The sequence below is a fragment of the Motacilla alba genome, chromosome 1 (assembly GCF_015832195.1).
Source record: "Motacilla alba alba isolate MOTALB_02 chromosome 1, Motacilla_alba_V1.0_pri, whole genome shotgun sequence".
NCBI classification, from domain to species: domain Eukaryota; kingdom Metazoa; phylum Chordata; class Aves; order Passeriformes; family Motacillidae; genus Motacilla; species Motacilla alba.
Window position 1 is genome coordinate 5,339,130 of NC_052016.1, and position 22,683 is coordinate 5,361,812.

Consider the following 22,683-nt stretch of genomic DNA (forward strand, 5'->3'; position numbering starts at 1 on the left):
CTCTTTTTCCTTTGTGTTCCTTTGTTTGTTTTCATCTCCATTTTTTAATTAGTTGTCCATGACAGATGTCTTATCCTTCAATGAATAAGCTCATTTTTGTGAAGGAATCTTAGAGACTAACTTGTTTTCTCCATGTTTTTAACACTTCTTTATACTTTTCATTTCAGTCTCACTTAGAACTGATGTCTCCTTAGGAAAGCAATAGTCTATTTACAGAAATTTTTCCTAACTCTCTTTTCCTTAAGCTGAGTTTTCAGACTTCTGGAATTTTTCCAAGACCTATTAGTCTTCTTTCCTTCTCTTTCATCTTGATGAACGTATCAGATCTAGTTAATGTGTTTCATGAACTAATATATATAAATTATTCAGGAGGCAGCAAGAGTTGTGCTGTGCTTTGTGTATTCTGACAGTAAACTCTTCCAAGAGGTTTTGCTGTGTTGTGTCAAGAAAAGTACTTTTGCTGAATTATTTTCTCATCTGATGATGGTTGATTTCCCAGTTAATTTTATCTCTTCTGTCTCTTTTATCTCCAGGTCTCAGTTCCTCCTGGAGCTTTGGATTGCTGGGTGTTTTTGAGTTGCTTGGAAGTCTTACAGAGAATAGAAGGCTGCTGTGATAGGGCTCAAGTAGATGCAAATGTTTCCCACACAGTTGGCCTGTGGAGCTATGCCACGGAGAAGGTGAGTGAGTGATGTTGGGGTCGTGGTCTTACAATGTTGAAATTTATTTCCCTGAAACAGATTTTGTCCTTTTGATTGTGGAATTTAATACTGGGTTCTGTACATTGTCTTGAGTCTAGTTTAGATGAGACATCAGTAAGTTCCACTTACTCTGTTCCTATGAAAGAGGTGATGTTTGAGGTTGCTACTGCTTTCCACTGCTGAAAAACATTTTAGAAAGAAGGTAAACTCCAGAAATTATTGAAATGGTCTACTGTGATATCTGTGGATGTTTTTGAAGACCGACATCTTTTGAAGACTCACCCTTTTGTTTGCATAGCCTGTAGAATATTTGCTCTTTATTTTAATTATAGTTTGCTCATGTTTCAGTAGACTTAATAATCCTATAATTGAGCCCTTGAGGTCCTTGTTTTATTGCAAAAGCAGGGAAATGAAATTTCACTGCTTGAAGAGTTACTGCTAAAAAAAAAATAAAAAGAGGGGGATGGAGATCAGAATAAAGGAAGCAAAGAATTGTTTAAAATGGCAATTGGTGCATCAGATTCTTCCCATACTCCTTAAATGTTTCTAGGGAAAATAAGCTCCAACATGAGCTAGAAATGTTCTTCCCTTCCATCATTTTTCTAACACAATGGGTAAAGGGAAGAATTTTAGGATAATAAGTAGCAGTAAGGTGGAACTGACTGAATGGAGAAATTTAGCAACTAGTGACAAAATTAAGTGGAGCTTAAAATAAATTAACAAAAAAAGGTTAATGTCCATCCCCATTTTTTATGTGACAAGCTGAGACCTTTATTCCTTTGCAGGCTTAGCTCTGCAGTGGATTGAGTTTTCTAAGTAAATTAACCAAATGGCCAGTAGATAAGAGCTTCTCTAAGACAATATTCTTGGTGTTGAGGCACCAGCTGCTGTCTAGAAAGGGTTTTTATGGTAGTTAACTCTGTTAAGACTGTTAGTTATGCTAATCTCTTTTTCAGGAAGATTTTCACCTGAATACAATACTTCAGGTGAATTTGCAAGCTGCCTAATCACTACACTGCAGACTTGCCTGCTGTTCTTGATTATGCAATTTTCAAAAATACAGACACAGCTATTAGAAATAATCTTTGGTCATAACTGCTGAACATCTCAAGCTTTGTTTGTGTTTGTGTTGAAAACCAGAAGGATTTATTCAGATTAGGTGTTGTGCATGTAGCAATCTGTGTGTGTAAGCACGTGTTCCAATATCTGAGCCAGTAATTTAATTCCTTAATAAGTTACTTTATACTTTGAGAATAACAGTTAATTTTAAGACCCTGTAAGCAGCATAATATGAAAGCAATGAAAATGGAACAATGTAATAGAACAAGAGGAGTTTTATATTGATTTTATAGCCTATTGAAAGCAAGCATCTGACTTCTCTTCCAGTTAAAATCTCTGGGTTACCTGTGTGGACTTGTGTCAGAGAAGGGACCCAATTCAGAAGACCTTAACAGGACTGTGGATCTGTTAGCAGGGCTGGGAGCAGAACGCCCTGAAACAGGTACTGCCAGGAATGGTGGAGATCCTTCAACAGCTGACATTGTCTGAAATGCAGAGCATAGAAGTACATCAGTAATACAAATTTTCAAGTATTCCTACATCTACACACACACATTGACAGAACTTCATGTCTTGCAAGTTCTTTTTTTAATGTCTATTTAACATTTCAAACCACCAGTGCATCTCCTTACTGTTGCAAGTATAAGTTTTTCCATCGATGCTCCACTTATCAGCATTTAGGTGATTGGTCTTGAACAGCACTAGATTTGAATTAAGTTCTTAATGCTTTCAGAAAAGCATTAAGTACTTAATTCAAGCATTATTTCAGAATAAAATTATTGGAAAAACAAATGGAGCATCCTTGATTGCGTGCAGACAGATAACCTGCACCTGCAGCTGCAAAGTGATATTAGTTTTCAGTTTTCTCTCCACTTTCTACTGGAGAAAAAGCAGGGAAGGGATGTGGGGGGATGCTGTTCTCAGAATGTGTTTGTAGGTAACAGCTCTTGCCCTGCTTTTTTCCCAAAGCCAATGCATCACAGAGCCCTTACAAGAAACTCAAAGAGGCCTTATCATCTGTAGAAGCTTTTGAAAAACACTACTTAGTGAGTATGAGTCTTGGTTATTTATATTAGTTTTGTGTGTGTTTGCACTGTAGATTAAATAGGGCCAGAGTTTTCAAACCTGAGAAGATACATTGAGAACATAAATTTGTGTTTCCATGTTTTGGTATCAAAGGTTATTTCTTGCACACTGAACACAACAAGGCTGATTTGTTTAACAGCTGGAAGCCTGTAGGGGCCCCAGGTTTCAAATATTTGCATTAACTTTAATATTTACAGTTATGAGCTGGAGGTTATTATCCGTGGGTACGTATACCTAGATATTAAAAAAGCCAATGTCATGGCTGTCATGTTCTGCTGTCCCAAACTCAGAATTAACTGACTCTTACCCAGAAGAATATTGATATGTGAATTCAGCTTCCTTTTAAATGGTCTGGGCTTGCATTTTGCAATGAGTATTACATGATTAAAGTTATACTCTTGATTAAAAAAAATATATATATATAAAAGCTGCGGGACATCTGTGGATAATAGGGTTGTACCTGGCATAGATTGATGCACAATGAAGATTCTAATATTGTGCATCTTTATTTCCTGACAGCTCCCCAACTGAGGAGCCATTGTAATGATTTCATTTTTTTTTTATTTTGCTGGTTTTGTTTTTCAAATAGAAGAATTCTAAATAAAACAAAATCTCTTGACTGTCACAAGAATGTGTTTGATTTTTTCAGGGCTTGGTTTGACAGTTTTTGTTGGGTTTTTTGGTTTGGTTTTTTTTTTTTTTCCCAACCAGTTTTGCTTGGGTGTTTTTTTTTTCCTTTAAATAATTTTCCTTTATAATTTCTCATATTTGCATATGGCCAATAAGGTTTCCTGGAGAAAACTTGAAGGAAAATGGAATACTTCTTTTGAAACATGGAAACTATGTGATACTCAATTTTACAAAGTTTTATCAAAATTAAAAAAAAACTCAAAACATTTTGTCTGAAGATACTGGGTTTCACTTTTATTCTTCATTTATTTATAGGAGTAGTTGTGTAGCTGGATCAGAATTAAAATCCTGAGAGTTGCCAGCTTCTCTTATCTATTCTTCTCCATCTTGCACCTGAATATCTCTGCTAAGCTCAGCAGTAACTTCCTAAATTTAAGAAACTAAGTGGGATCTGTAGTGTTTGCCAGAGGAATTGCCATTTCTCTTTGTATTTACGACTGCACTTTTATGCAATGCAAATTCAGGTATCAGATACACTCTAAAAGATGGTTTTCTGTGTAGTTGTCATGTCAATATATACATTTTATGTATGCCTGTGTTTAATCTTGTCCTGTATTCAGTGGACAAGAACACAGAAATAATTAAAACTTACTGACACACCTATGATAATTTATTTGCATTTTTAAAAATAAAATCTTTTCAATTTGAAGAGATTCTCCTTTATCCTGTAACAGTGTGATGTATTTATTATATTTTTACATACCTGGTCAGAGATGATTATGGACTTTTGAAAGAAGTTGGGAGGTTGAACGCAGTGTGTGTGTTGTAACTGCTAATTTTGTGAGAAAGGTTTGCTGCTGTTATTAAAGCTTAGGGCAAGGGGAGGAAGGTGACACTTGGACATTGTGGCTGCATTGGAGATTAAGCTTAAAGATGAGGGATAAACTTCAATTTGGAAATGCAAGCAAAATTCCTTTAAGGCACTCTTATGAAAATAATTATCCTGACTATAACTTAGCATTCACAGCTATTGGGATATGACCAGCTGCAGGAGCAGTGAAGGTGACCTGTTACAAACTGCTGTGTATTTTGTGCTCAGGGTAAATGTGGCTCCTTCTGGGCATTTTGTGGCAGTAACTTAGTCTCTGGCTATGAGTTTGTGTGAAATAATCATACAGCTGCCAAAAATACATAAAGCTTATAATGGTTTATTTTCTTTTATACAGGATCTGTCCCATGCCACCATTGAAATGTACACAAACATTGGAAGAATTCGCTCAGCTAAGCTTGTGGGAAAGGACTTGGCAGAGTTTTATATGTAAATGACTCTTTAAAATGTCCTAAATGCATTGACTTTGAAAAGGTTGAATATTATCCCTGAGGAAGATACACTGTCATTAAACAGGAATTTTTAAAAGTATTTTTTTAAATTTTAACAAACCCTACTTCATGCTGTATTTCAGGAGGAAAAAAAAAGAAAACTAGCAGTCTTTTTTTATGAAACTTTAATTCTCACCTCATGATTCTGCACTCTAACTGTTCTGTGTTCTTTAGCTTCAGCCTTTCTTCTTCTGGGGAGAAAAGGCTGGGAAAGACAACTGTGAACTTAGAAACAAGTCAGAGGCCTCCTTAGGAAGCAGGCTGTAGTAAATGCAGTTGTTACCTTAACTACATCTATGAACTGCACCTATCTAAAAAAAGCCAGGAAACATGTCTTTGGAGAGTAATCCATTTAATATTTGAGGTTATCGTTGCAAAGTGGTTGTTTCCCCGCCTGTGAAATAGTGATTTTATTCCTGATTTCCAATTTTTTTAAATTGTTTTTATTCCTGCTGTTCAAATCCACTGAGAAAACCTACTGCATTTTTCAGTGTCATTTTGTATTTCTTATTTAGTAGAATTTGGGAGTCATAAGTGGTTTATTTTGGAAAATATGTTGGGGCATGCTTCCCACCGATATTCACTTAAGCAGTCTGATCTCCATTGCAACGAATTCTCCCAAATTAACTTAAATTTTCACCAGAGGGAGTCATGTTACGTTTAAAGACTGCCATGGAACTGCCGTGTGGCAATAAAATTTTCATTGAAGTATTCTTCTGCTTTAAAATTTTTGAGTAAACAAATTTTTATCACACTGTAAGAAGCTTTGGGTGGCTTTTGTTTTATTTGTGGGAGGTTCCTTCACCTCATTTGCTCTGACTTGGGATAGATCTGCATATGGAATAATGACATTAATTGCATTTCTACTTGCTGAAGTGAATTGCAATAAGGAAGGCCCATATGTTGATCTGTTACCAGAAAATTAAAGATCATAATGGTTCACTGCAGTTTGTTCCTCCCCCATCAGCACTTTGAGAAAAGATGCAGAGAGTCTTCCTGGCTGCAGAGGTTCTTACGTTGCTCTGTGCTTGTTTTTTCATTTTCCAAGGAGGAAGAAAGGTCCCCAGAAGGCAGAGGTGTATCTTCAAGGAGCACTGAAAACCTACCTTGCTGAGGGCTGGGCACTGCTGGTCACACACACGAGGAAGCAGCTGGCTGAGTGTCAGAAGCAGCTTGGACAGATAGAAAAGTATCCTCTAACAGGCAGAGCCAGAACAATCAAGACAGGAAAAATGATGGGATTATTTTTCTGACTTATTTTTAACTTTTATTTAACAGTAAAGACTGCCAGACATTCTGAGTCTGAGCTGAGACACCTGAGTTATTTGATACCAGAGAGTGTGTTTTGGGGGTTGTTCTGTTGTGCTGATTTTTTGTTGGTTTGTGTGCTTTTACAGCAAGACACATTGTACATGTCAGCCTCCTTTGCAAATTTATTCATAAATAAAACAATGAAAGCTTTTCTGGATTTGAGCTGCAGTATTTACAAAATATTCTGACATCACTTTTAAATACTTCTAAATTTTTCTGCTTCTGTGCAAATTCTCATAACAAATCTGAGCGAGTAATATTGCATTCTTAGCTAAATATTCAAGTGATCATTTATATCTCCAGCACTTAAAATTTTAAAAGAATGTCTTGTGACTTAGTTATGGTAAGTGGTGCTGTAACAGCTGGCAGGTTCTCAGCCAGGTAAATTGGAATAAAATAGAATACTCAAGATTATTTAGTGCTAAATGTCGACCAGTGTGATGCGAGGCACTGTGTCTTTAACTTGCACACTGCATGGATTATTGTCAAATAATTAATTTTCTATGCTCATGAATCTTTTTAGATGAGGCAAGATTGCACTGGTTTATTATGGATCATATTTGTAGTAGGTCTGCTGCAGAAGTACTGAGATTCTGCAGTACTCTCAGATGATGGTAAATCTTTCATTTTTTTCTTTTCTGGTGGAAAAGTGCAGAAATGATAATAGCAGGTCTTGTCTTTAAAGCTCAGAAAAGCAGTACTTGAATGTCTTGTTTTCAGTCAAATTTGTCATTGTTGTGGGTTTCTATCTCCTGTTTCCTTAACTTCATCAGTTATCTCCAAACAAGCAGCCTTTTAGCTGGTGATAGTCACTTAACAGAAGAGGAACGCAAAAGATTTTGCCAAGAAATACTAGATTTTACCAATCAGCAAGCAGAGAACCAAGGTGAGTCTGGGTCTTAAAACTTCAGCTACTCCAATCTGGTTGTTCCCTAAAGGTAGGTGGGGAGGCCTTTTCTGATTGAGTTCATTATTTTGTGTATAATTTCTAAACTTGAGTTTCTGAACTTGTAATTTTTGAACTTGTGATTGATAAATGTTTAAAACATTTATAAATTTACACTAAATAGGAATAGTCAAAGATGAAAGGGTAATTAACATTTTCATTCTGAATACTGCAAGGTCTTTGTTTTCCTTCAGTTATGTTTCTCTGCTTTAACAGCCCATAATTTACTGTGTGTTGAGTTTTTTCAATTCCTAACCTATCTTTGTCTCAATGCTGGCATGCAAGTGGCAGCTCTGTGATGATACATCCCGGATTTTGATGTTAGATCTGTGCCTTCTACTTGCAGCCTATTCTTTTGTCCATCCTGCTTCTTCTCTTTATTCTTCATGCTGCTTCAGTAATATCTTCTTATCAGATATTAATCATAATTCAAATTCATATGGAATACTTCCTATAGATCTGAAGACTGCTTATTTTTCTGCAGAAATTTTTTCTTAATGATTAAATGTACCATAAGTAATATGTGACTTTAGACTTGATTCATAAATAATTTTAGGTACTGCCTTAGGGTTTTTGGAATGTAAAAGAGAGAATGAAAACCCCTTGCATAGCAGAGCTGCTGGCTCAAGGCACCAGCCTGATTATAAGTTTCTTAAACTTGTACAAGCTCTGGGAAGTTGGTTACTTAATGCTGCTGTGTTCTGTTGTAGTGAAATGTTCAACTTCTGCTTGGACAATCTCTTAATTCAGGTGTTTTTAATAGCCTGGAAATGGAAATTGTAGTCTAAGTAAAACAAATCTCAATGTCTTTTAACTCTCATGCAAGATAAAAAATTGGAAAGCAGTGATTTGTTGAGAAATAATTAATTGTTGAAAAGTTCTTGGTCCATTCAATTCTAGGAACTGAATTTTTAAGAGAAAAATTTTGCTGATCTCCAGCAGCACTCGAGAATAATAAAATCCCCATTTTTATCTTTCCAGGTCAAAAGGTTATATTGCCTATGCACTCCTTTGCCCAGCTGAAAACTCTGCATTTTGACCCTCCAAATGCTGTTGTCCACGTGGGTGGAAAGTTGTCCATCGAGCTGACTTTGCTGAGCCAAATGCCCATCCCTGTCCAGGTGGACCAGGTTGCCATCCACGTTCACTTCAGCATCGAGAAGAACAGCTACAGGAAAACAGCCGAGTGGCTCACCAAGCACAAAACTTCCAACGGCGTCATCACCTTCCCAAGTGAAATTGCGGGCTTGCCTTTGTCCAGAAACAGCCTGCCAGCCCTGGAGCTGGCTGAAATGTACGAGAGGAGCCCCTCGGACAACTCCCTGAACACAGCAGGAATCATCTGCAAGAACGCGCACATGCTGCTGCGGCGGCAGGAGAGCAGCAGCTCCCTGGACGTGCCCTCGGGGCTCACTTTGGAAGATGGGGCTCACGTCTTGAAGTGCAACAACTTGACTCTGGAACCAGGGGACAATAAAATAACGTTCAATATTCAGGTATGTTTTTGTAGCTGGCTGATTGTAGCACTCGTGAGAGAGAAACTGGAAATGCTGGCTGAGGAAGAGCGTTGCGCTGGTGAGTGGTGCCTGTTATTGCATATACAGGTATTGCTTCCTGTTACACTTGGATCATCCATTCCCCTTGCAGCTTTTTGTTGTTCTCCACCATCATTTCCCTTGAAAGGATGCTCTTGTGTTTATGCTAAAACATACAGATGACTCTTCTACTTGAAATCATTTGAGTCAGCCTTCCTAAACCTATTTTAAACATCTTGACTATTGCTGCCAAAAATTGAACTGATAAATTCATATACAATATGATGTACTGCTCATGAAGTCTGCTTGTGGTGTTGAGGTTATTCAGAATAACATCTAAAAGCTTTGATGTGAATTCTTTTTCCAGCCATTCAGTAAGTGATTGTGTGGTTAAATTTGGTTGACAGCCTTTTCTTCTCCTCAGAGGGTGGTAGAATAATTTTTCATTTGGGGGATGTAGTAAACCTACTTGTAAGAAGTTAAGATCAGCTACAAGCATTTGAATTTAGAAGAAGTTAGAATTAAAATTGTCCCCATTAGTCATCATCTAAGTTGACTAACGTGTTAGTTACTAGTTATCATCTGTGGAATGGCAATGCAGTCATTTGAACTACCTACTGACCTAATTTCTGAGGTTTCTCAGCCTTTTTCAAAGGATTGGGACAGGTTAATGGGATTTGGACCAGAGGCCTTGGTGGCTGGAAATGCCATATTCTGTAAAATGAATTCACATGTATGTAAAAGTGGATTTCAGATGAAGGAGCGTTACTAGAAGAGAGCTGTTAGGGGCTGCACTGACCTGGCATTTGGGTTTAGTGGGATCAGGATGCAATTGGGAACACCAGGAGAAGAGATGGATGAAAAGCTAGATAGAGCTCTGCTTTGAATTTGTCTGGTTCTTCTGTGAATCTGATGGCCACTGGAGGATGGACAGCCTTACTTTTATAACTTTGCTATTTTCCCAACCTTCCTTTCAAGAAAAGAACTTTTTATGGGAAGACTGCTCAGTGTGAATCTCACAATATAGTTGTTTAAGGCATGGTTTACCTGTCCTTAAAGGGAAAATCTGAGCATGTTATAATTTTAACAGTATATTATTAGATAAAACAATGAAAGCTTCTCTAGATTTGAGCTGCATTATTTACAAAATATTTTCTAAAAATCCATTAGCACTGTAGTAATACACTGTGTCACTTCTACTGGATTTCACAGCTGGCCAGAGGACAGAAACTGCTGACAACTTGTTTTCTGGATTTTCTTAAAGTAATGCTTAATTGCACCACTTCTGCAGGAAGAGGAATGACTGTGCTTTTGTGACCCAGAGGGAGTTTGATCATTTCTGTAGACCTTACACTGATGATTAGCATTATTTATGCTGACAGCAATCTTCCATTTTTTTCCAAGCCTTAAGAAGAAATCAGAAAGCATTGTCTAAATTCTTGAGACCAATATTCCCATCCCATGCTAAGATTTAAAGTATATATTATGTATTACTTTATGGATATTATGTGTTACTTTACTCATTTACTGCTTTTATTTTTATTACTTTACTGCTTTTCTGGTTTTTTAGGGCTAAAATGTAGTGACTTTAATGTCAGAATGCATCATACTGAATTTCAGTCTGGATTTGCCATGTAAATAACTGCATGAGGTTTGACTGTTGAGTTGGTACAGCTTTTCTCCATAACTTGAAGACTTATTTAATTATACCCAACATTGTTATTTATGTATTACACTTGGAAAGTGGCACATGAAAAAAAGAAAACATTTCCTATTCCCCAGCAGTCCCTAAGAGCAAATAGAATCAAGAATAAATATACTAGAAGGTGTTACAGATTTGCTTTTGTTTTTAATCTTATGGAGAAACATCCAAAATATTATTACTCAGGGTATGGGAAGGGTTGGAAATTAAATATGTATGTGTTACTTGTAAACATTGACTTGGGGTGTGTGTGAAATCAATAGCTGGAGCTGAAAGCTGTGCCTTATAAGTGCTGTGGGATTTTATAATTGTTTTTATGAGTTAGCCAAATAAGCACAGGTGTTGTTTAGGCACTTAATAATGTTTTTTTTCATGTATGTTGCACTTTGGGGGAGAACCAACCAACAAATAATGCAAAACACACCCCAAAGTAACAAATTGACAGCATAGCTACTACTTTAGTTATCCTGATTATTAGTACTGGTAATCATGATGTTTTCTCTTGAATCAGACAGCACTTGAGAGCTTCTGTCTCAGTGGGCCAAAAGGTTCCTTTGTGCAAATCTTGTCATTTACTCAGAAAACTGAATTTTCTGAAATCTGCGATTTTACCTTACAAACCCAAAGTACCTGATAAAATTGAGATGGAAACATGCTGTTCTTTAGCAGAGGGCTTGTTCTAGGAGTATTTTCTTAAAATTAAGAAAAAAAATTTGAATGTTTTTCTTCCAAGGCCAAAGAACCTGGGACATACACGCTCAGGCAGCTGTGCACTTCAGTGGGAAAGGTGCAGTTTGTCCTTCTTCACATCTACCCCATCGTGCAGTACGACGTGTACTCCCAGGAGCCCCAGCTCAAAGTGGAGCCCATGACTGGTAGGTGCAGTGGCTGTGCTGAAGCTGCCTTGATGATTCCTCTTGTGCTCCTGTGGGACTAGAGAAAGTGTTTCATGGCTTCGGTGTTTCTCAGTTTGCCTTTCTCTGCCTTGTAAGTCTAAAATACAACCTTGCTTTTCAAATTAGCCATCATCGTGTCCTGCCATTTCTGGCCCTGGACACAACTTGGCTCTGGACACATAGTGTCACTTTTGAACCTTGATTTGAACATGCATTGTCACTGAAATATCAGGTGTGATTTGAGCTCCCACACTGGCTAGAAGTGAATATTTGCATTCGTAATTGACTGAGCTCCTTATTGGTTGTGATGACAGGATCAGTTAGGCTGGAAAAGACCTCTGAGATAGAGTCCAACCTCTGGCCAGACACCACCATGACACTGAGTGCCATGTCCAGTCTTCCCTTTAAACACCTCCTGGGACAGTGACCACCTCCCTGGGCGGCCCATTCCAATGTGTATTCTCCCTTTCTGTGCAGAAATTCCTCCAAACTTAATGTTAGAGTCCCTTTGATATTTACAAGAAATAAGTAAGAAATGGGATTCTCTGCTAGAGAGGATATAAACTTACTAAAAATGAATATTGAATGCATCCATTGGTTTCAGGGACAGCTAAGCACTAGTTGTTGTATAAATGGAAGTTAATAGTGATTTGTTTTCAGGCTATTGAGTGTGACAGCTGAGGAGTTAATATGAATTTTGTGCTGGCTTTCCAGGTTGCAGTGTGTGGCAAAGGAAGGACAGGCATATTGGGCATAAATCAAATTAAGGACCCCTATGAAAATGATAGCTGTGATTCTGTGTGCACACTGGCATTCCTGTTGTGCTGATCATGTAAATACAGTACATGGGTGTGACTGGAATCACAGGTGTGAAAATACAGAGCTGTCTGCAACTTGGAGAACTTCAATAGCTTAGTAAATTCTTTGGGGTTATTGTATTTCACTGAAATCTGTGCTAGAGAGACAGCTCATCTAAGCCATCCAAGATGCAGTGGGTGTGAGCTCTCAGGTTCAAACAAGTGGTTTCCCCACAAGTTGTATCTGAGCTGGGTTTAATGTGTCCCATAACACCAAAACCCCACACTTGTAAGTTACCCCAGTGTGTGACCAACTGTCTGCTAACAAGTCTTAGTGCACTGTAACCACGTGCTGGAATCTGTTAACAATTCCTGCTCTGTCCTCCAGAAAGCCTTTTGGCTGGCATTCCCCAGAAGGTGAAGTTCACAGTGACCACTGGTCACTACAGCATGAAGAGCGGGGACACTCTGCAGCTGAGCAACGCGGATGCCATGCCCATCCTGTACCCCCCTGAGAGCAAGGCTGTCATCTACTCCAACACCAGGGGTAAGCCAGCGACTGAAAAGGAATCATCTCTTAAAGGCTCACAAATCCAGTCATCCTGAAGCTTAATACTTACAGCATTAGGAACGCTGACACTGTTTGTCAACAGTCATTATTAAGAACAATTTTAGGGATTTGCAGCTGAGTACTTCAGTGCAAGAAAGGTCTCAAATTTTCACCCTCAAAGTAGCAGTATGAACTTTGACAAACACAGCGGGACAATTTTACTTCCATTGATGAAATCCAGAAGGCATGTGAAACTGCTGCATGTGTGTCCAAGGTTGCTTGAAGTGAAATGATGAGGCTTTAAAAAGGTGCTTTCACTTTGTAGATACCTGAGTAAGTGTCTTATGATGGGCTAAAGTAGCTCTTAGGCTGGTTTGGAGTTTGTTGTTAAAGTGCCCTCTCAGTTCTTTCCTGAGCATTAGGAGCCTTTTATTACATGGAATGTGGTGGTTAACTTCCTGCAGTTAAAGAAGGATAGAGCATTACTCCTGGGAAGTTAAATATTCAACATGTGCAGATTATAGCTGGTTTGAAGAGATTACTGTGGAGTTTTTTAACATGGTTTCTCATTACTGTTTTTGCAAACATTGCTGGGAAGTGGTTATGGCCCCACATATTTTTCTATTATTTTCTTTTTATCCCATTCTACACATCTACAGAAAAGATCTCAGAGTCATCATTAAGGATTCAGTCTTCTGAGAAGATCACAAGCATCAGCTTGCCAGTGGCTCCTGCTTACCATGTGATTGAATTTGAACTAGAAGTCATGTATTTGCCATCAGCCTCGGAATCTGCAGTGGAGAAGGAAAATACTACAAATAAAGAAAATCACAGGAAAAACAAAGAGAAGCAGAAACAGGACAACTGCATGGCTACTGTTGATCAAAAGGTAAGATGTAGCTTAACTTTTTTAGTGTGAAATGTATTTGATTGCAGGGGTAAACACTTTGGGTTAGCGGGAACTTGCTTGTTTGGAACTTGTTTTCTTTTAGAAGACATTTATGCAAAAATCATACTGAATGTTAAAATGTAAAGAAATTGTAAATATAAGTAGAAATATGCACTGTTGTTAATAAATTGTCAACTGTTCCTTTGGCTAGTAATCTAACTTCAGGTGTTTTAACACAGATTATAAAGCATGGAGGGTACCTGTGTCTTTGTAGAAGGTAGCATGGTGGTCTTTTAATTCCAGCTTCTGATTCATGGGAGAGATGAAGTCAAGTGTGCTACTTCAAATTAAAACAAATATGCATTAAATGCATTTATAAATATATTTTGAGCTTGTATTTAATATATTAAATTATTTTAAAGACATTAAAATAATAAATCTTACAGATTTATTTGATGCTGACCTTTACGGGGGTAAAGGTGTCAGAGATGCCATTGGTGTCCTTTTTTTTCTTCTATCCCCCTTCCTTTTTCTTGTAGACTTTAGAACTGGGTATTTCAGTTCCTAGAGGAAAAGCTGCTTTGAGATTTCATATCCCACTCACAGGCAAACAAAAACCTGTTCTTTTTTTCAGATTAGATTTTACATACTGATTTTTAAAAAATGTTTATTTGTTCCCCTCCTGGATGCATTAGGTATAGACACTTGATGAGAAAAATTTCACTTAAAAAGGAAAGGAAAAGCAAAATCATTGTGCCAAAGACTATTGCAAATAAGAACTTTGTTCCATTTTTTCCTTTAGGTGACCATTGATTGTCCTTGGTCAATTTACTCCACTATTATTGCATTAACATTCTGCATACCCTTTAATGCCAAGCATTCCTTATTGTCAGCTGGCAAACGGTAATGTACTCATTGTTTATTTATTATTTCTTTCTTATTACAAAGTATGGAGCTGTATGAGGTTTCATAACTCTTATTTATAGCAGGTTTTTTTTTTAATACATAAGCTGGGCTTTTACTATCTTCCCCCTGGAAGCTTGTGCATTTCCTCTCGTGTTCTTTCATGACAATAAAAACAAATTTGTGGTTTTGGAAATGAGGCCACAGGATGAACCCAGTATTCCTGTTTGTGTGTAGTTCTTTGGTTTTGTTTATGTGAAGGAGGAAGTTTTACAGCCTTGTTTTATGGACATGGACTCTTCCAATGTAACTGGTCAGTTTTTATTGAAAAAACTGTGTTGCATTTTTCAGGAAATATGTGCAAGTCTGCGTACAGAATTTGTCAGAACTCTGTTTCCAGCTTTCAGACTACAGCCTAAAAAATTCTGTTGAGTGTACAGATTTGCAGCTGGTACCTCTCAACCCTGCATCTCAACAGGTAAAATTCACTTGCTGGTTTATTCAATTTATTCATCTTATGGTTGCAGTTTGTCATTGGGTTTTAGGAAAAAAAAATCAGAGACAGTTTTCCAATTAAATACAGCTGTAAACCAGCTCAGTTGCAGAACAGTTTCTTACCACAAAATTATAGAATGGTTTGGGTTGGAAGGGGATTTGAACATCAGCAAGTTTCAATCGCCTGCCCTGGGCAGGGACACCTTCCAGACTGGGATGCTCAGAGCCCCATCCAACCTGGACTTGAACACTTCCACAAGCTCCCTGGGCAACCTTGAAGTTTCTTTCAGCCTCATATTAAATTGTTCAGTCTTGGTGCCCATAAAAAGTATGTAAGAACATAGTAATAATTTTATTAAATTTGACTTTTGATTAAAATATTTTAAAATATGAGATTGGACTTCACTGAATGTGAAGTGTTTCCTCTTGAAACATTTGATTCTGACAGTGAAATGGATCCTTCCTTTTAAAAAGATGTGCATTGTGAAAAAAGATTCAGTTAGTCATTTTGTTGCATATTTCCACAAATGATTTATTGAGTTTCTTTCTGTAAACTGTACCAATGTCAGAACAGACAAATATGTTCATGTGTGCATTTCCTCTTCTTTCCTCAGAGGAAGGAAGCAGCTAACACTCTTAACATTCTCTTTCAGGTCGTGTACAGTAAGCAATCAATATTCTTTGTATGGGAATTGAAGTGGACAAAAGAGCTTCCTCTCTCCTTGCAGTGCCTGTTTTCAGTCAGCTTTTGTCCAGCTACCTCTGAAGAACAGTCTCTTATCTTGAAGCCGTTCACTTACGAATTTCAAGTGGAAAATTTTTTTGTAAGTACTCCCCTAAGTTATAGGATAGCATATCTTAACTGAATATGGCTTCCTAAGAAGTGAAAAGGGAAAATCAAAAAAATATATTAGAAAAATTCTGTTTAGATCATGAGGTTGATAACCTACTTAGAATCATTGGAAGTCAGTTTGTGAGTGACAGAGCTACAGCCTGATGTGATGTAGTGGAATCATATCCTCGCCACAGAAATGTGGTGAGGGCTGTAACACTTGTGCTTAATTGTGTTCCATTTTTTACTGTTTTCACCTTCCTGGGTTGGTGCCATGGAGATTGTCTGCAGCTTACTGAGCTGCTTTTTCCCTGCTGGCTTAAGATTGTGCTCTCCAAAGCAAATTGCAATTTCCAAAATGTCTTTGCTATTGAAAGCATCTGAGTAGTTTTTTGCAGTGCTTGAGATGAGCTCCCCTTAATGAAATATTTAGGGTTTTCTAGGCCATTATCTGAACTATTCTTCTTCCCCTTTATGGACAAACTTTTTATTCCTTTGATCAGCTAGGGAGCTCATAGGCTAGGTAGAATTCCTTTAATAGGAAGTTTTATCAACATTATTTAATCTCATCTCTAAACTCAGTGTTCCCCTTTGTGATGCTTGGGTAAAAAGCAGCATCATGAGAAGACTCTTGTTTTTTAAATCCTTTTGTCTGTTTCCAGTGTTTTCTACCTGCTTGTTGCAAACTGGCATTGAGCAGCATTTCAGGTGTTGGTTTTCCTACTGCCATGTAACAAGCATTTTTGGCACCTCTATCAGCATCTTTCTGGAGTTTTTAAAGACAACACCTGTGTGAAACAGTGAGGGTTTTCTGGTAGAAATTTAATCTTGTAGGAATTAAAAATCAGTTCTTTGATGTGGGCACTGTTATTCCAGGGTCTATGACAGGAAGAGGGATGAAGGAGTTCTGTATTACTCAGAATCTGAGTGATGTGTCTGAAAGGGAGGAGCTAAGAAAGTGATAAAAATTGTTAAAACAGTAAGGTTTGTGTCCATTTAGGAGCATTGAAAGGCTGTGTTAAAGTACAGAAGTCAAGGAAAAAAATGCTATTTTCACTGCTGGTACCAAAAATAGATTGACTCAAATTTGATTTGTTCTACTGGAAGGTGTCCCTGCCCGTGGCAGATGGGTTGGAACCAGACGATCTATAAGGTCCCTACTATTGCACAGCATTCCAGGATTCCATATTCTGTGATTTTATTAAACTGAGCAAGAAAATGAAGTGAACATTACTTATAAGTGACTCTTGCATTAAGAAGATTTAACAGGATCTGTTACGTGTAAAGTTGGTACCGTACCCATTGTCCAGTTCAATTTAAACGCAAATAAAACACTCATTTTTCTCTTGATAACAGCATTGTTTTCTTCCTGACAGACATTGTACCATGTGAAAACTGAAATCTTCCCACCCTTGGATGCAGAGTACTGTAAAACAGGCTCCCTCTGCTCCTTAGAGGTGTCCATCACCCGGCTTGTTGAGCTCTCTGAGGTTGACAGAGATGAAGCATTAACAGAATCAGATGGATATTGCACAACAAAACTTATGTATGAAGGTAAGACTATTTTTCGTAAGCATTTTAATAAATTTCCCCCTAATTTTTTCTTGACAATGACATTTGCCAGACTTGCTGTGGCATAAATTCCTTTATTGTGGGTACAGCTGCTTAGTAAAGCAGTTTTCATTTTGCTAGGCTGGGAATATTTTATTTTCCCCTCATTAATCTGCCTTCCAGTGGAGTAGAAATGTTCTTCAGACTGGATGGATATGTGCCCAGCTATGGTCCCCTCTGTGTAGGGCTGTTTTCTTACCTTGCACAGTTCTTCACACATAAAAGCTGGTGGGCTTTTAGATATTGCTAAAATGCAGATTTTCAAAGTGCTCTAAAACTATCCTGAGGGTTCTCGATTTTTCACAGAAGAACTTTATAGTGTTTTCTCCTTGTTCTTGCAGTTGTTGACAACAGTAGTAACTGGGCAGTCTGTGGAAAAAGCTCTGGAGTGATTTCTATGCCTGTAGCACCTCGAGCAACTCACAAAGTGCACATGGAAGTGATGCCACTGTTTGCTGGGCATCTGCCTTTCCCTGATGTCAGATTGTTTAAATACCTCCCTCACCATTCTGCTCACTCCATGCAGCTTGATGCTGGTAAGGCCAGTTGGACCACGCGGCTACTTACAGAAATTACTCTGCTTTTCCTGTGTTCTTGTGTAAAGAGAAAAGCAAAGCAAGAAATACACTGACAATATATGGGCCAGGTACTCACAGGTGTCTTTGCTACCTTCACTCAGAGTCCTAAATTGAAACTTGCTCTAAGGGCAACTTTAAATTCGGGTTGCCACCTAAATCTCTGAGGAGGAATAATAAATGCATTGTTCTCTTCTGTTTCCTTTAAAGATTAGTATGCAAATCACTTGTCACTGGATTTACAATCAAGTGAAAACTGAGAACCCTCTAATTGTGCAGTTCCATTTTCTCTAAATTGTGTGTGTGTTTTCATTAGCTTTGAGATTTTTTTCTCTGTTTTCAAGGGATTGAATGTGAAATAAAAGAACTGCTGAAAATGTGGGCCATTCAGTTAGATGCAGAGTTTAAATTACCACAGCCATGTAGAGTATCTAGCTTGTGACAGATGTGAGGTCATGCTATTGAAAGTTTCCTTTGAAACCAGTATAATTCATTCTGTTACATCTGGTGCTGGCCAAAAGTGTGCACAGACTTATTTATCATCTCAGCAGAGATGATAAATAACTGTGAACATGTGTCAAGCTGACTGTCAGAGCTCTGAAATGACCTTTTAGACTTAATTGGTAGAATAAAACTCTATTTTTTCTTCTGTTTTGAAACAGATAGCTGGATTGAAAACGATAACCTGTCTGTGGACAAGAATGTGGATGAGCAGGCTGACAGCAGCAGCATCAGGAGCAGGGGGAGCCTGCATTCCACAGCCAGCGGGGAGCACAAGGGTCTGCCCATGCCCCGGCTCCAGCCCTTCTCCCCGGGCCAGGTGTTCAACAGCAGCACAGGGATGCAAATCCTGGTCATTCCCAGCAAGGACGACCACGTTCTGGAGGTCAACGTCACGTGACAGCTCGGAGTGGAGACCAGGAACCCCTTAGGAACTGGATATGAAAGCACTTTATGGGATAATGACCTGCTCAGTCTTTGTTGCAACATTAACTCCAAGGAGTCCTGTGGCACCCGGCGTGTACTGGCCATGGAAGCAGCAGACAATTGTATCAATTTAAATGTACAGTGAGGCTTGTGTCAGCTAGTTTATATTGCCACTTTAGTATGTTTCGTGTCAGCTATTGGGTTTTCTTCCTGCAGTCACATCCCTGCATCACAACAACCAACACAGGGCAACAAAAAGCAAAAAATCCAAATCTTTGGACCACTTCTTTATTTTTGTTGGGCAGCTGAGAGATCTGTTTCATGCTTCCTTACATATTTTAGAATGTAGAGTTGGATGATGTAATTATCCAAACCTTGAATTTTTATGTAATAATTTACAGGCTTTTCCACACATGTGCCAGAAACATTACAGAGCATACAACAACACATTCACTGGTGTAACAGTTGCTTTTCTGGTTTGCTTTTATTTTGTTTGTTTGATCACTGTTAATTCCTGCCATTGCAATTTTATATTAAACTTCCATCATTTGCATACTTAGATGCATGGAAGAGCTACTGCTATAAACAATCTTAACTGAACAAAATTCCTTAATTTTCTGAGGCTTTCTCCTTCACAGAGTAGACACTGTGATGTCACATATTATATGATTTTTTTTTTGGGGGGTGGGCTTTGGGTTATCCTCTTGCATATTTCTTACCAAAGAAAGATATTGATAGAATTTAATAATAAATTATTTGGCTTATTGAGTTCCCAGATTAATTTCTTTTATTACCATTTCCAAGTGGCTTGGTTTGCTGCCCCAATTTTTAAGTTGGGGCAAAAATTTCACTATGATGTGATACTTGAACAGTCAACCTTTCATCATAAAGGCTTAGTGTAATTATTACTGATTAGAGGCCAGGCTTGTGCATTCGTGATGAAAGAAGGAGGTTGGTTTGATACAGGAAAGCTTGCAGATGTAGAATAATCGTGAAGCAAAGTTAAAACATGTAACTTAAAGAATTTCATTATTTATATCTGAAATGTAAATACAAAAAAAATGTAAAAAAAAAAAAGTGTAATTTTTGTGAATGTTGCAAATTCACCTGTGACTGGAAAAATTACAACTTCTTCTGATGTCCTGCTTCTGATATTAAAACTTGTGCATTTAATGTGAGAATGACCTTTTCTACTTGCAGATCTATAATGGTGCGTTGTCAAGAGACTCCACAGAGGAAACAGTCCCATGTCAAATACTTGTCAGCAAAACTGAAGTGAGGAGCTGCTCATTAGACAAACTCATCATTTTCTTTTCTTCTGCTAAACTACAAAGGGGAAATAAAAAACAAACCCTCTTTCCAAAAAGAACCACAACTAAGTTGAAAAATGAATAGGCACCCTGCACTGGTCTAAACATTTTACTTTAATTTTATTTTTTATTTAAAAATTCTAATTAGATGTATAAAGTAGACCTGCTAGCTGAAAATGTTCTTATTATGCATCTTCTTTCTGTGAAGGAATGCCCTTTCTCTGTGGAAATCATACCATTTTATTCTGGATAAAACCCAAAGCATCATTTAGTGCGAATGACTGCTGGGATTCTTTGACTGGAAAAGGTAACAAGTTAGTGACTTTGACACTGCAGGTATTATTAATTCCATTTTCATGGTTTGCTATTAAATCATTTTTCACATTGTTCTGTAATATACTGTTAGATTAAACACATTGTACTAAGATTGTTTAATGAAATTGTAAGCGTTACAGTTCTAAATATACATGTTTTAAAAAGAAATCAACTTCTTTGCTGCTGTCAGTTCTGTTTGGTCTGGAGGAGTGATGGTGTCATCTGTTTTAACCGAAGCTGCTTTTGTCTGCAAAAATCTACCTGGTGTGCAACTACACACCTGAAGGAGACATTGATTATTTATTTATTTCAGAGTTGCACAAGCCTGGAGTCTCCACAGTATTCCCCTAATTCAGCACACCCCTCCAGACTTTTCCTGCTGTTATTTATACACAGAAATTCAGTGTTGGCAACCTCCCAGGTACAGCCCCTCTATTATGAATGGTTAATAATTTCCAAAAAAATTGTGTAATACCAGCTGATTTCTATGCATCCTCCAGGCAAGGGTCTTCACCTGGGCAGGGTCTTTTTGCCCTGTAGGTCTGACTTTTAGTATTATAATAAGTTATAACAATATTATAATAATATAATAATTAGTTATAATAATAATACAATAATTATAATATTATAATAATAATAATATAATCAGTTATGGGACACCTGGATCTGAGTCTTTTGCCAAGTTAGCAACATCTACATAAGACATACATTCATATCTTGATTTACTGCATCCTTAAAGCAGTAAAGTTACTCATTATAGTTCCAGGATATCCATTATAGTTCCAGGATATCCATCACTAAGGGACACTGCTCTCTGTACCACCAATTAATTCTCCTTCCTTGCTTATCAGGCTTGGAAGTATACAAAGATCAACCATCAAAGAACATCCTGACTTAGGTTAATTTTGACATATTCCACATTTTGCAACACTAACACCTGTGAGTGAGTATCCAAGGACCAAGCTGAAGGAGCACAGACAGTAAGGATTTAACAGACTGCTAAGCCTCAAACACCAATAACCGTTCAAATGGGAAATAGGAAGGTAGGGCAGCATCTTTCTGGTGCCAGTTTTGCTGTCAGGTCCATGGTGGCTACACAGTCCCCAGTGCAGGTGCAGAGGTGGGTCATGGAGCAGGCAAGAACAAGAGAGAGGATTGAGACCACCGAGGACCCCAAAGCAGCCTGTGACACCTTTTGGAACTCTCCCTCAGCAGGTGCTGCATGCCCCAGTCTTGTGTCAGACATGAAGAATTCCCTTCCTGGGGAGGGATCTGGGTGTTCCAGTGTTACTCTGACTGTACATAACCTGAGGAAGTTTTTGTTTTGTGGGCCCCAATCCCCAAAGGATTGTGACTGTGACCATCTCTCTGACCAAGGGACATCAAAATGCCAACACTCAAGTCCCATCACTACATCCATGGGTGGTGTTATGTTTCCACTACCTACTCTTATCCATTTCTTCCCTTTCTTTCTTTTCCTTCTGTATTTTCTTTGTGATATTTTTACACTTTTATTGAAAAGAATCCTGCCCACCAACATCCTTTCCGCTGCAATAAAACTGCTTTAAAATAAACCTCTCACGTCTACACACTGGGCATTCAGCGTTGTTGCACTCTGATTACAGAATCACAGAATAGTCAGGGATGAAGTGACCTCTGGAGATCACCCAGTTCAACCCCCTGCCCAGGCAGGGTCACCCAGAGCAGTGACACAGAGCACATCCAGGTGGGTCTGGAATGTCTCCAGACAGGGAGACTCCACACCCTCCCTGGGCAGCTGTTCCAGAGCCCTGCCACCCTCAACATAAACATAAATTCTTCCTCGCGTTGACTTGAAACTCCGTGTGCTTTATTTTACAGCCGCTGCTCCTCATTCTGATGCTGGCCACCACTGAAAAGGATCTGGCACCATCCTCTGACACCCACCTGGGATATAAATGTATGGACTGATGAGGTCTCTCTTCTCCAGACTAAACAGGCCCAGCTCTCACAGTCACCCCAAGGCATTTACTAAAAAGTATAAATACCGTAATATATTTAGTAAAAAGAACAAGAGCTCCTCTAGCTCGGGGCGGCCGCTGGGGAGTGCTCGGAGTGGCTGAGGGCGGCGGCGGCGGGCCCGGGGCTGGGGACGGGCACACCGAGCGGGGCCACGGCTCGACAGCGGCAGCCTGCAGCAGCCGCCCCTCCCTCTCCCTTTCCCCTCCCTCTCTCCTCCCTGTCCCTCCCTCTC

General features: G+C 38.5%; 1 protein-coding gene across 1 annotated transcript in view; it reads left to right on the top strand.

The window, feature by feature from the left end:
- Positions 1-20,618, top strand: part of TRAPPC10 (trafficking protein particle complex 10) — a 37,885-nt gene extending 17,267 nt beyond the window's left edge. The window contains exons 8-23 of the mRNA XM_038150225.1: positions 534-680; positions 2,088-2,202; positions 2,730-2,806; positions 4,703-4,794; positions 5,905-6,045; positions 6,941-7,053; positions 8,095-8,609; positions 11,084-11,225; positions 12,432-12,590; positions 13,253-13,482; positions 14,285-14,385; positions 14,737-14,863; positions 15,534-15,704; positions 17,089-17,266; positions 17,665-17,859; positions 18,561-20,618. Coding sequence (XP_038006153.1) covers positions 534-680; positions 2,088-2,202; positions 2,730-2,806; positions 4,703-4,794; positions 5,905-6,045; positions 6,941-7,053; positions 8,095-8,609; positions 11,084-11,225; positions 12,432-12,590; positions 13,253-13,482; positions 14,285-14,385; positions 14,737-14,863; positions 15,534-15,704; positions 17,089-17,266; positions 17,665-17,859; positions 18,561-18,799 — 2,742 coding nt within the window. The 3' untranslated portion in view covers positions 18,800-20,618. The remainder of the gene's footprint in view (positions 1-533; positions 681-2,087; positions 2,203-2,729; positions 2,807-4,702; positions 4,795-5,904; positions 6,046-6,940; positions 7,054-8,094; positions 8,610-11,083; positions 11,226-12,431; positions 12,591-13,252; positions 13,483-14,284; positions 14,386-14,736; positions 14,864-15,533; positions 15,705-17,088; positions 17,267-17,664; positions 17,860-18,560) is intronic.
- The last annotated feature ends 2,065 nt before the right edge of the window (positions 20,619-22,683 follow it).